The sequence below is a fragment of the Rana temporaria genome, chromosome 4 (assembly GCF_905171775.1).
Source record: "Rana temporaria chromosome 4, aRanTem1.1, whole genome shotgun sequence".
Taxonomy (NCBI): domain Eukaryota; kingdom Metazoa; phylum Chordata; class Amphibia; order Anura; family Ranidae; genus Rana; species Rana temporaria.
The window spans coordinates 293,357,203-293,371,251 of record NC_053492.1 but is presented as its reverse complement, the minus strand read 5'-3'; the positions used below and the strand labels follow the sequence as shown (position 1 = coordinate 293,371,251).

General features: G+C 41.7%; 1 protein-coding gene across 11 annotated transcripts in view; it reads right to left on the bottom strand.

The window, feature by feature from the left end:
• EYA4 (EYA transcriptional coactivator and phosphatase 4) overlaps positions 1-14,049 on the bottom strand; it is a 377,003-nt gene that overhangs the window by 145,406 nt on the left and 217,548 nt on the right. For 5 of the 11 annotated variants that reach the window (XM_040350451.1, XM_040350452.1, XM_040350455.1 and 2 more), the window contains 2 exons: positions 5,279-5,403; positions 1,040-1,108 (listed from right to left, as the gene is read on the bottom strand). The exons of 3 other annotated variants lie outside the window; for them this stretch is intronic. In XM_040350451.1, the coding sequence (XP_040206385.1) occupies positions 1,040-1,108; positions 5,279-5,403 (194 nt within the window). The remainder of the gene's footprint in view (positions 1-1,039; positions 1,109-5,278; positions 5,404-14,049) is intronic. 3 more of the 11 variants (XM_040350453.1, XM_040350454.1, XM_040350457.1) reach the window with 1 other exon arrangement.

The following is a 14,049-nucleotide window of genomic DNA, read 5'->3' as shown; positions in this document are numbered from 1 at the left end:
CTGGTGTCCCACGATCATGTCACGGAGAGGCAGAACGGGGAGATGCCTTTGTAAACAAGGCATTTCCTTGTTCTGCCAAGTGACAGGACAGTGATCTACTGCTCCCTGTCATCGGATGATCACTGTCATGTCACCTGAAGCCCAGCCCCCACACAGTTAGAATCACTCCCTAGGACACACTTAACCCCTTCATCGCCCCCTAGTGGTTAACCCCTTCCCTGCTATTGTCATTTACACAGTAACCAGTGCATTTTTATAGCACTGATCGCTGTATAAATGACAATGGTCCCAAAATAGTGTCAAAAGTGTCCGATGTGTCCGCCATAACGTCAAAGTCACAATAAAAAGCGCTGATCGCCGCCATTACTAATAAAAAAATATATAATAAAAATGCCATAAAACTATCCCCTATTTTGTAGACGCTATAACTTTTGCACAAACCAATCAATATACGGTTATTGCGATTTTGTTTACCAAAAATATGTAGAAGAATACGTATCGGCCTAAATTGAGAAAAAAAATATTTTTTGGGGATATTTATTATAGCAAAATGTAAAAAGTATAGCTTTTTTTTCCAAAATTTACACTTTTTTTTGTTTATAGCGCAAAAAAAAAAAAAAACGCAGTGATCAAATACCACCAAAAAAACTATATTTGTGGGAAAAAAATACATCAATTTTGTTTGGGTACCACGTCGCACGACCGAACAATTTTCAGTTAAAGCGACGCAGTGCCGAATCGCAAAAAGTGCTCTATGGTAAATTTTTCCAGGGCTGAATTGGTTAATAATAGCCCTGCCTCAAAATCTCAGACTTACTGTACCCATGGTCTGATAAATAATAAAAAAAACAGCAAATATGAAACAGGAATAAAATGTCAAAAGTTCTTAAAACTCTAAACGCTTAAAACATTTTGTTTGTAAAAAAAAAAAAGTTAGACATTTGTATGTAAACACTGCAAAACCACACAAGAAGGAGAAAAGCACTGCAATCTTTAAGCACCTCAGTACCACACCATGCATTATACAATTAGCCCATACTTGTTGCAGAAGACGGTGTACTACAACTCAGTAGCCAATCTGCGGTATTTAGGACAGTCATATTCTCACCTGAGAATTAGAATCCAACAATTGCTTACTAGTTACATCACTTACATACACTACAGCTCTACTCAAATAAGTTACATAAGTTTAGTTTCTGAAAAGCTGATTCTTCAGAATGAATGGATTCTCTTTAAAAAAAAAAAAAACATTATCATAAACGCAGGGTCAACTGCTATTATCATCACCTCAATTCTTGGGTATATAAGAACTACAAGTGTATAAAGGACTCTGGAAAATATCTGAAAATAGGGATCATTTATACTTTTATCATTTATATTTATCGTTTACATCATTTAAACGCTCTGCTTTAGCGCTCATTTTTTTTTTTTTACTGAAATGTGACAAATTTACATTTCAGTCATGGTACACACAGCAGTGCATTGCAATGTGCGTGACCTACAGTGCCATTTGATAAAATGTGGAAAAATGCAGGATGTCTGCACCAGTGTTGTAATGTGAATAAGGCACAAAAATAAACATTGTTTTCTATGTGCCCTTCCAGCGACTGGTGTTGATCAGTGCAGAAAAATACAATTTACTGCACATAGCTTGAATGGGCCTTATGGAGGGGGGGGGGGGGGGTTATGGAATTTATTTATGGAGCTCAACAAATTCCATTATTGTCTGCAGATCACAGAAGTTAAATTTTGCCTGGATTAAGGTGTTGCATAATTAAATAGATCTGCATGCACATCTTTGGGCAAATACAATAATAACTTAGTTAATAATAAACCATGCTTTTTCACATTTAAGACTCAATGTGATAAACAAATTCCATGTCATATAATTAAACAATATGACCAAATTTATATCAATGAATCATATCAAAGTGCTATAAAAACATTCCCTGATGTACAAGTGCGCTTTAAAATTTTGGTGCTTTGTTCCAGTTGTGCATATAGTACCCCACATGGATTTTCACTCACCAAATGGACATGGTAAACTATCATTAGTATGTTCAATTGCACTTGTGGGCATAGCCTATTGCATTAGGGTGTGCACCCCAAAGCTCAAACACACATGCGTACACACATGCGTGTTTGTATAAACATATAGGGCAGTAGGACCATGGACAGTGTTGGTAGATCAGTGGAAGATGTCAGTAAGGCAGAGGTTGCTGTCATTGGAGCAGTGGACGGTGTCAGAAGGGCAGAGATTGGTGTCAGTAGTTTATTTTTTATATATCTTTATCATGTTTTACAGTAGGTGTTTGTGATATTGTGCTTTCAGCACGACAGCGTCGCGCTGATACTCGGCGACAGGGTGCCGAGATCTCGCCGACATCTCACACTCACTGGAATAGTGACAGCACATCCCAGCAAGCGCGTCATAGAAGCGACGGGAGATCCGACTTGGATTCCCGCCAATTCTACACGTGTGCGGCGTTTGTTATGAATCCTGAGGGGGAAGTCCCCGCCGGATTTTAAATAAAAATCCGGCATGGGTCCCCCCCTCAGGAGCATACCGGGCCCTTAGGTCTGTTATGGGTTGTAAGGAGAGCCCCCTCTACGCCAAAAAAAACGGCGTAGGGGTCCCCCTACAATCCATACCAGACCCGTATCCAAAGCACGCTACCCGGCCAGCCAGGAAGGGAGTGGGGACGAGCGAGCGCCCCCCCCCCCTCCTGAGCCGTACCAGGCTGCATGCCCTCAACATGGGGGGGTTGGGTGCTCTGGGGCAGGGGGCACGTGGTAGGTATCACATGGGTAGGTACAGAGCATGATGGGACTGTGAGGCCTATATAGGTCCGATGCAAGGCGCGCATCCGTCATTTCAGCGAGGAGGACCGGCGAGTCAACATCGGGAGAAGGAGAGAAGTGAAGAACATGACGTCACAGCGCGGAAGAAGACGTACAGCACGGAAGAAGGGACCGGACTGCGAGACGAAGAACCGGGGTGCGCCGAGTCAACAACGGAGAGCGGCGAAGACAGAAGGAGAACCCCGGAGAGTTGAGAAGACCCGTCGGGATAGCGGAAGAAGAAGAGCCCCGCCGAAGACGCCGGAGGAAACCCGCCGGGGGGGTGGGGGCTTTTTTAAAAGCCACCCCCCCCCGGCGGTGGAAGAGAACCAGACGGCGGCCCCCACCCACCCGAAGACGTCAAAGAAGAAGCCCCCCCTGGTAAAAGAGCTAATAAAGAAGACAGGGGGCGGCCTCCGGAGCAGAAAAATAAAATATTTTAATACACTGTGTGGTTTATTTGTGTTTTTACCACTTTTCTTGCAGGTGAATGGGTAGGGGTACGATGTACCCCATACTCATTCACTTAGGGTGGGGGGCCGGTATCTGGGGGCCCCCTTATTAAAGGGGGCTCCCAGATTCCGATAAGCCTCCCGCCCGCATACCCCGACAACCAACGGCCAGGGTTGTCGGGAAGGGGCCCTGTCCTCATCAACATGGGGACAGGGTGCTCTGAGGTGGGGGGGGCCGCAGTGCGCCCCCCTGCCCCAGAGCACCCAACCCCCCCATGTTGAGGGCATGCAGCCTGGTACGGCTCAGGAGGGGGGGGGGGCGCTCGCTCGTCCCCACTCCCTTCCTGGCTGGCCGGGTAGCGTGCTTTGGATACGGGTCTGGTATGGATTGTAGGGGGACCCCCTACGCCGTTTTTTTCCGGCGTAGTGGGGCTCTCCTTACAACCCATAACAGACCTAAGGGCCCGGTATGCTCCTGAGGGGGGGACTCATGCCGGATTTTTATTTAAAATCCGGCGGGGACTTCCCCTTCAGGATTCATAACAAACGCCGCACACGTGTAGAATTGGCGGGAATCCAAGTCGGATCTCCCGTCGCTTCTATGACGGCTCTGTCTCCATCGCGGCAAGCCAGCTCGGCGCTGGCTCCCGCGATGGGGCTCGTAGGTGCTCAATCTCGCTGAGAAAGAGAGCGAGATTGACACAAAATCGGGTTCACCTACTGTACAATATTTATTTTACAATCATTTTTTTATTATTGTTTTTTTTTTACAATTTTTTTAGGTACCCCATTGGTGGGCTTTGGTGAAATATCAGAGGTCCTACACAGCCCCCCGATGTCTAATTTTTCAGATAGAGAAAGTGACTGAGGATGGAGATTCCCCAGTCCATTTCTCTGCAGCTGAGCAGAAGGGTGGATTTGCCTAGTACAGGGTCATTAGGGTGTGCCCAGGCACACCTGGCACACCCTGTGCGCACACCCCTATGCTTGTGGGGCATGTCCCCTTTTAATAAAGGAGCTCTTGAATTAACTCAGATTTGATATTAGAAGCCCAGTAATACCACTCAAAAGGAAATAACGAGAGGAAGGAGGTCCATAGTGTAAAACTGCTTGATCAATTTATTTAATAAAAAGTTTAAGATACACTTACTTTGTAAAATGCAGATTTAACCTGACACCGGATGTGTACAGCAATGGTTTGTTAAGGAAAGCAGCTTTCATGTTCAGAAATACATCTCAGGACCCCATCCAAGGATGGCATAGGCAGAAGTTGCATCACAATGATGCAGGTATAGCTTTAACACGTTTTCACCTGATTGATTGTCCTCAGGAAGCACCAGCACTTGTACAGTACATCAGGGAATGTTTTTGAAGGACTTTGATATTTCATTGATATGAATTTGATTATATTGTTTCAGTTTATGTGAAACACATTTTATGGCATGAATATTTGTTTATGACATTGAGCGTTAAATTTGACAAACACGGTTTATTAATAACTATTGATTGGCATCCACTCTGCCCATTAAGTTTAAGTTTACATTACTACTAAGTATAATATAATGTTTTGCTTATGTTGCATATGTTGTAGCGGCTGCGTCCGCAAGAATACTGTCTGCTTGAATGATATATTGTTCTTGTAATCGTACTTATCCTGTATGATGGACGGAAAAAATAAAAAAACTTTCAAAAAAAAAAAAAAAAAAAAAAAAAATTAATAACTATTGGTGTAAAAAATGAGTGCACATTTTAACTTCAGCAGTCATTATCAAGGTTAAAAATTTTGCATGAGCACAACATATATATATATTCTAGTCGCTAAACCAATTTTCTTATTTTTTTTACAAAAATAATATAATTTACAAAAAAAAAAAAATGTGAAATTTAAAGATTTTCCAAAATTCTCTTATCTGTAGTGTGAACAACACAATGGCAAAAGACAAGCTATTATATTTATAAATGAAAGTATTATAAATAAAGCTTACCTCCTGTACCATTTGTTGTTATAGAACTACTGCTAATATTTGGCTTGTCCAGTTTGGATGCCCCAGATGCATCTCCACTACCTACACGATTATGCGGACTTGCTAGGTCCTGCATTTCCATGGACCTGTTGGCGAAAAGAAAAAGCACATCCTTCAGGTTTTAGATTTGGTAATTGTAACAGTGTGGCTACAATTTGAAATGTACTAAAAAAATATTATAAATATATTTGCTAGCATTTTACATTTAACAATTCGAAAACAAATATTTTAATTTAAAATATATTGTTATATTTTTATTCTTACTCAAATCTTGGTTTCTTGGTTTCTTGGATACTAAATATATATTTTCTGTGTTAATTACTTAGTTTTAAACTATGCTTACATATATACATTTTCAAAGTGAACATTTTATTCAATGGAGGTTATTTAATGTAAAAATAGATTTTTTTACATTTTGTACACAGTTGCACTAATAGTAGAAAAAACAACACTGTAGCACTTTTACTTCCTCTGTGCTCTATGTCAAAACATAGCATTTCTCACTTAATTGTCACTTGACTTGACTTCCGGTCAACTAGCACTCCATCAAAGAGAAATTATTGGGTAATCTGCAGCATAACCTCTGGGACTCTGTTACAGATATAGGAGCATGCATCTTGAAAGAAAGCTAGGTATTAGATGCTGCATCTAAATACAAAGATATACTGGTTAGTCAGATCTTTTCACAAAGTTTGTTAAATATGTTTAAAAAACTCAGTAAATTCCATGTAAAACTGGTTGTTTCAATTAACTGACCCTCAAGTTTAAAAGCCACGACAGGAGCAACAGCATGTGGTGAGGGGAGCAGGTATTCAACACACCTAGGGTAAGTCTGAGGACATGGGCTGCCAGAAAGGTAAGTATAAGTCCCCTTTTACACATGCAGACCGTTCTTTAGTTTTTCATCCATTCGTTGATGGATTAAAAATGGACATCAATGCATTCCTATGGAAAAACGGATGCAAATGGATAATCATCCATTTACATCAGTTTTCTAATCCGCTTCTGTGAAGATACGTTTTTTTGAACGGATGAAAGTCCTATTTTTTGTATCCGTTAAAAAAACGTAATGGAGAATAAACGGATGCAAATTGGCAAGCGGCCCATTGTTGCATCTGTTTTTGCACCGGTTGGTAGGAGCTGGAGTCCTAACAACCAGCCACTGACAGCAGACAGCTACTGACAGCAGAAAGTGAACAAAAGAAAAAAAAACAGACCGTGGGATGGGGGTCTGAGTGGGGGGGGGGGTTGCGGCAGAGAAAGGCAGGAGCGGAGCAGTATACACAGTGTGGGAGTGAGGGGGCAGTCTGTACAGACAGGCTCCCTTACTTGCTTATGCTGACAAAAGGGGTGGGGTCACCAGGGGATGTCACATGGGCCACCCCGCCCCTTTTGTTTAATTTAGTGGCAGGCCAGAATGACAGCTCCTTCTCAGCACTATAAAGTGTAAAAGAAAAGGAGCCGACAATTACATTTAAAAGCCAACAATGACAGTTAGTGTTGAAAATATATAAATCGTGCTACCTCTAAACCATGTGAAACAAATATTTGAATCACAAAACACACAAAACTATGTGATATATATTGATATAAATCATAAACTATGTGGTGTATGATGGTATATATAAATCACGAATATACAAAAAAACAAGAGAGGTTGATAGCCACAAGAGGGCTATATAGCACTCTCAAGTCCCTCAATAACAGTGAAACAGTGATAAATGATATTTCAAAAAAATTTGGATCATATCATTAGATCAATAAATATTAACCAAAAATAAAAATATATATAGATGTATAAATAAAACAAATATTGTAGCAATAAAGTCCATAAATGTTTAACACATGAAATGCCAAACGCCCGTGCTCTGTGCCAAATTCCAAAATCAGTTGAAAACGTGTCCAAAGAAAAGTGATGTATCCTCCACCAAACTATAGATTGGCACCTTACCAAATCGCCATGATCCCTTATGACAGGGGATCATGAACAGCATATAATAGGTAGTCCCTCCCAGTCTTGCAGTTCAGACAGATATGATCCTTAACATTGGGTCTCATCCAAGTAGTTAAACTTCACCAACATCAATGCCCACCATGTAAAAAACAATAACAGCTCCACATAGCGCATTAAAATGAGTAAAAAAATATTTATTAAAAGTTGTGTTGCACTTACAAACATGCAGTAAAAAAATGCCTCGAATCTGATGTGCTGGCCAGTACACAAATTCCCAGACACCTGTCCACTGGGGGAACGTTTGGAGGTATTGGGTGACGACAGCGCGCCGCGTCTCGGGGGGAGCAGCGCGCTGTCGTCACCCAAGAGCTCCAAACGTTCCCCCAGTGGACGGGTGTCTGGGAATTTGTGTACCGGCCGGCACATGTCTATATATATTTTTTTATTTTTGGTTAATATTTATTGATCTAATGATATGATCTAAAAAAAAAGATTTTCATTTATCACTGTTTCACTGTTATTGAGGGACTTGAGAGTGCTATATAGTGCCCTCTAGTGGCTATCAACCTCTCTTGTTTTTTGGTATATTAGTGATTTATATATACCATCATACACCACATAGTTTATGATTTATATCAATATATATCACATAGTTTTGTGTGTTTTGTGATTCAAATATTTGTTTCACATGGTTTAGAGGTAGCGTGATTTATATTTTTTCACTGTTTGTTTTTTGTATCTATTGTTTACATGGTAATCGTAGCTCTCGGATTGAATAGACTGTGATTTCATTGCAGTTTTTCTATCTTTCTTTCTTGTTTGTCTAGTATTTAGTGCAGTTTCTTTCCAATTTTCCATATACAGTTAGCGTTGGCAAGTCATTGCAAACTGCCCCCCACTGTATATACTACTATACTGCTCTTCTCCTCTCCTGCCCCTCTCCTTGCACACATTGCCCCCCCCCCCCAAAGAGGACCTGTCACCTATCTGCTATCACATAGGGGACCATTGCTATCACATAGGGGACCATTGTCAGGTAGACACTATATGTTTGGTCCTTTCGAGTATAGTAATGTGAGAAATGGGCTTGGTCTCATGTCTTTGTGTTAAATGCTGTAATCCTGTAATCTATGACTCTCATTTTATTTGTACCCCTTTGTGCATTACTTTTATATTGTTTGTTATTTTACATGGCAAAACTCAATAAAATCTTTGTAAAATAAAACATGCAGTTTGGGCCTTTTAAAGTAGTCAGCGAGTGTTTAATTGCTTTGGGTTGCTGCATCACATACAAACAGTACGCTGCCTTATTCAATAAGCTTGATAGTATTTTAGTTCCTTTGTTATACAAAAGGTCTGGGGAAATCAAAGCATTGCCAAAACCACAAACAATTAGATTAGTACTGTTGCATCTCTTCAAATGAAATAAACTACTGGGACTCAGATAAACACCCATTAATGACATGCACCCGACATCAGACTCCCTGGAGCTGGGAGAAATATGGAGGCCTGCAAAACATATGTTCTACATGTAATAGTAGTATATGAAGGCAATCACTGAAAATAGGCAAGAAACAGCAAACAGTAATAAATCACTGCACAGTGCTGAAAAAAACTTCACAGGCTGCTTGTATACATTTAGGGCCAGTTGACACCAGACGCAGTTCCGCTCAATTCTGTGTGCTTTTTTTCTGCACAAAATGCATGCAAAGTGTTTTCCATTTATTCCAATGGCTCTAGTTGGCTCTAGTTCACACCATGCAGTCAGTTTCAGGTCCGTTTCTGCACTGAAAACTGACTGAATGGTGTGAACTAGAGCCATTGGAATACATGGAAAACACTGTGCATGCATTTTTAGTGCAGAAAAAATGCGCCCAAAACTGTACGGAACTGTATGTGGTGTGAACTGGCGCTTAGTTCTTGGACTATAAGGAGAAACTGGGGATAATCCCCACTAAATACACAGATAAAAAGGAAAATGGACTATCTCTGTACCCAAACATTTACAAAAACCATGATAAAAAATAAATGTATAATAGATTTTTTAACATGTATTTTGTAAATGTTTGGGTACTTAGATAGTCAATTGTCTTTTTTTATCTGGGGGTTTAGTGGGGATTACCTCCGGTTTCTCACTATTGTTATTATAAAGATGATGGTACCCCTCTCCCTTACTTCCTAACTAATTTCTCTTGTCAGAGGCCCACCCTCTATAGTTCTTGGACTGCGTATACTAAAGAACTAATAACTAGCAGTCAACCCTCCTGTATAATATTGTTCAGAAACAGTTCATTAATAAGAGCAGATGCCTAGTAAGAAGAAGTGGACTTTTGGAGCCTGAAACCTGGAATGAACCTGTGCACAGTGCCCAGGCTTAAAGCAGATCGTACATCAGAATAGCTGGTGTTTCTCCAGTATTAGTCATGCAGCCTCTGTAAGTTATAATATTCTTACATAATAATATAATCATAATACTGAAGACATCCAAAGGAATAAACAACATAGCATGCCTAAGTCGCAGGTAAGAGAGAAAAAAGCCTTGCTATATTATTATTAGGGCACTGTGCAAGGGTTACACGAAAATGCTAAATTTCACAGACACCCCATTAAATGCCTAATTTTATCACTTCACAGCTCTGGATTTGAATAGCGGGCCACATGTGTTTGCTTTCAAAGTGATCTTTTAGACTACTCTGGAAAGGAAAGCTACACCTATAGGACCTTATAAAGCAATGAAAGTTTTTATTCTACATTTTCAAATGGTATGTTTTTCCTAAAATGAGTGAGGAGCAAAACATAAAGCACCTAAGAGAACAAGGACGTACAGACAGCCCATCTGCAATACAACCACATGAAAGACCCATGGGCAAATTCAAAACCATTAACAGAAGTGCCAGGAAAATCTGCCAGAGAGCCAGATGCTGCAAAGCATTGAGGGATATCTTCCACAGGTTGTCATCTGAATCCTCTAATTACTAGTCAGTGGGAATAAGTAAGAAGAATCAGACAATTCATGTACACAAAGCCCCGCACAGATATAACACCAAAAGTGAAGCCAATGTTCCATAATTGCCAGTTGTAGCTTTCAAAGTGTGGTAGTATTAATACTCAGATGTAATACTCCTCAAAACCAAAAGCAGGAATCAAATCTGTAGCCAGTAAAACGTTTCACCCCAAATGCTTTTAATTTACAGCCTACAGCCTACTGGATGTCATTATGTGTTGAACGGATAATAAAAAGATAAAAATTGGCAGGGTATTTACTTTAGCTGTATATTTATCACATGTAAAGAGTTATGCAACACTGGAAATTAATTACAATAAAAATGTGAGAATGACCACAATAAGAGCAATATATATATATATCTATGTATATCTATCTATCTATCTATCTATCTATCTATCTATCTATCTATCTATCTATCTATATATATATATATATACGTATATATATATATATAGAGATCTATATATATATATATATATATATATATATATATATATATATATATATATATATATATATATGTTACCAAAAGTATTGGGACACTTGCCTTTACACGCACATGAACTTTAATGGCATCCCAGTCTAATGCTGGCTATACACCAGGGCTCAAAATTTCAAGTCCTGAGCTACTAGCCAGGCCTCAAGAGTTACTCGCCACCAGTTGCCCCACCTAATTCATACACTGCCCTGCGCCTAATTGCACCCGTAAACACGCCCTCGTAGATTATCTCATGGAATGACAATGTTTTATGCAGAATCAAGTTACAAAATTAAATATTATCAACAACAACTTTAACAAAATGGGACAGGGCACTGGGGGCAGACCAGAGGGACAGGGCACTGGGGGCAGACCAGAGGGACAGGGCATTGGGGGCAGACCAGAGGGACAGGGCACTGGGGGCAGACCAGAGGGACAGGGCACTAGAACTGGGTCTCCTACCCATTCTCTTGCTGTCTCCTCTGCAACTCCCATCCATCCTCTCTCTCTCTCCCATTCATCTCATCATCAAGAGCCTGTGTGTGCGGCTCCATGCTTGCATGTCCCCACTTCCCCCTTTTATTCAGGCTGGCAGAGAGGATAGGAGCTGCAGCACAGCGGGAGGGAGTACAATCCAGCGCTGAGATCCACACAACTGCACAGCCATTGACATCATAGCACAGCGCACAGCACACATTGAGACCAGTCTGTTCACAGTGCTCAGGCTAAACTGTTGGACACTTACATAGAGCACAAGGAGAAGAAAACTGCACAAACTAAAAGGCTGCCGCTCTCATGTCAGGGCAACTTTCAGTGAGCGCTGCACCGGAGTGGTAATTTTTGCAATCCTCCACCTCACTCATTACTTTCTGCTCTCCAGTTACATTGGTCGGGGCCCGGAGGGGGGGGGGGGCAGGCTCAGAGAGGTCATACTGTTGGGTCTCATGGCTTAATGAGAATTGTAAGTAGAGCACCTGTGTACTGCTCTGCCTGTGCACGGCTCACCAGACTACTTTTCCCGAGCATGCACCTTTCCTCTTCGGCCGCCAATCTCATCGGGACTCTAAGTGTAGGCACAGATTGGAGGGAGATTGGTCATGCAGCCCTGTCATCACTCGCCCCCAGCTTAAATTCACTCGCCAAATGCTAGTAGGCGAGTGGAAATTTTGAGGGCTGCTATACACTATACAAAACAATCATCCGAAATTCAGTAATTTCAACAGTTTGTTTTTCGGCCAGTTAATGGGCACAAAATCGTTTTTTGAGCGAAAAAATGAAGGACAGGTTTGGAAATTTTCTGCCGAACGAACGATTAATTGAAAGGTAAATGTGTCCCGTCCGAACTGTCTGCACTAGGTATATGTAAAAAAAAAACATCGTTTATGTCCTCTTAACGATTTATCGGTCATTACATAATGGCACTATCGTTTGCGCTCGCGGCTGAATGTTTGTTTTTCGAAAATGGGTTGGGTTGATTTTTTGCAGCTATAACAGCTTTAACTCTTCTGGGAAGGCTGTCCACAAGGTTTAGGCAAGCGTCTATGGGAATTTTTGACCATTCTTCCAGAATCGCATTTGTAAGGTCAGGCACTGATGTTGGACGAGAAGGCCTGGCTCGCAGTATCTGCTCTAATTTATCCCAAAGATGTTCTATCGGGTTTAGGCCAGGACTCTGTGCATGCCAGTCAAGTTCCTCCACCCCAAACACACTGATCCATGTCTTTATGGACCTGGCTTTGTACACTGGTGCGCAGTCATGTTGGAACAGGAAGGGGCCATCCTCAAACGGTTCCCACAAAGTTGGGAACATGACATTGTCCAAAATGGCTTGGTATGCTGACACCTTAAGAATTCCCTTCACTGGATCTAAGGAGCCAAGCCCAACCCCTGAAAACACCAACACCATAATCCTCCCTCCACCAAATGATTTGGACCAGTGTACAAAACAAGGTCCATAAAGACATGGATGAGCGAGTTTGGGGTGGAGGAACTTGACTGGCCTGCACGCAATAGAACAGGTTTGGGATGACTTAGAGTTGAGACTACGAGCCAGGCCTTCTCCTCCACATCGGTGCCTGACCCCACAAATGTGCTTCTGGAAGAATGGTCAACACTCCCATACACACTCCTAAATCTTGTGGACAGCCTTCCCAGAAGAGTTGAAGAACCCTGCGGACTAAGACTGGGCTGCCAGTAAAGTTCATGTGCGCGTAAAGACAGGTGTCCCAATACTTTTGATAATATATAAGAAGGCCAGTATGGTGGCCTGAGTTTATGGGAGGAGCCCGGAGGGTATTTAAGCAGCCCACTCACACATGCTCTTTGTTGGTTCAGTGTGCGGTACTACACGTCACTGGGCCGACTCTTTCCAGCTCACCTCATGTCCGTGAGTCTGCGCATTCAATCGCATTCGACATCGCAAGCGCTTTGCGGCTTCTCCCTTCATGGTCTTCGCCGGCGGTTCCCGCTTACTGTCGCAGGTAGGATTCAAACCTTTTCGTATCTTGTGCAATCTTGCAATTCGTTATGCTTCCTATCCTGCATCCCTTTGGGAAAAAATCTGCCTCTGAGTTACTTTTGCTCATGTTTCAACATCATTTGGCTCAGGCGTAGTACATTTGTAACTTCCTTCTGCCAAACATACGATTCATTTGTAAATCCATTTGGAGATTGACATGTGTTTGTATGGGTTCTTTGGCAGATTGAGGTGGTAATTAGACTCACATGGTGCCTTGTCTGCACTTGATTAGCCTGGGGGGATGGGTGGTTGGTAGGTGTTCGGTTTCAAAGCAAGGGGTAGCATACACTCTACAACCAATTCGTATCAGATTCGTTCAATACTCCTTACTATCAATTCGTATCGGATTCATTTCATGCATTTTACAACCATTTTGTATCAGATACATTGCATACTTTCTACCGTTGTCATTCATTGTTTCCCCCATGTCGTGTGTTTTAGCTCCCGCTGCGGAACTTACGAATTGCTTGTACACGGCTCTTCTCTCTCATTTATTTACCAAGTTATTGCCTGTGCGTCATGCATGGCGCCACACCACACTCTTGGGATGTGTTGCACATCCACTCCAGTCCAAAGCAAACCCAGTCGCACTTTACTGTCCCAGGTAGGATTCGTTAGCTTGTTTGTCATGTCAAATTCGTGGCCACTCATGGTGTCATCTGTACCATATGTTTGGTTCCCGCAGTGGAGCTTACAAAGCATTGATACGTACTTCTCGTGTTCTATTTTCTACACCAAACCTCGTTGTTTTGCCCCATGCACGGCATCACGCTAC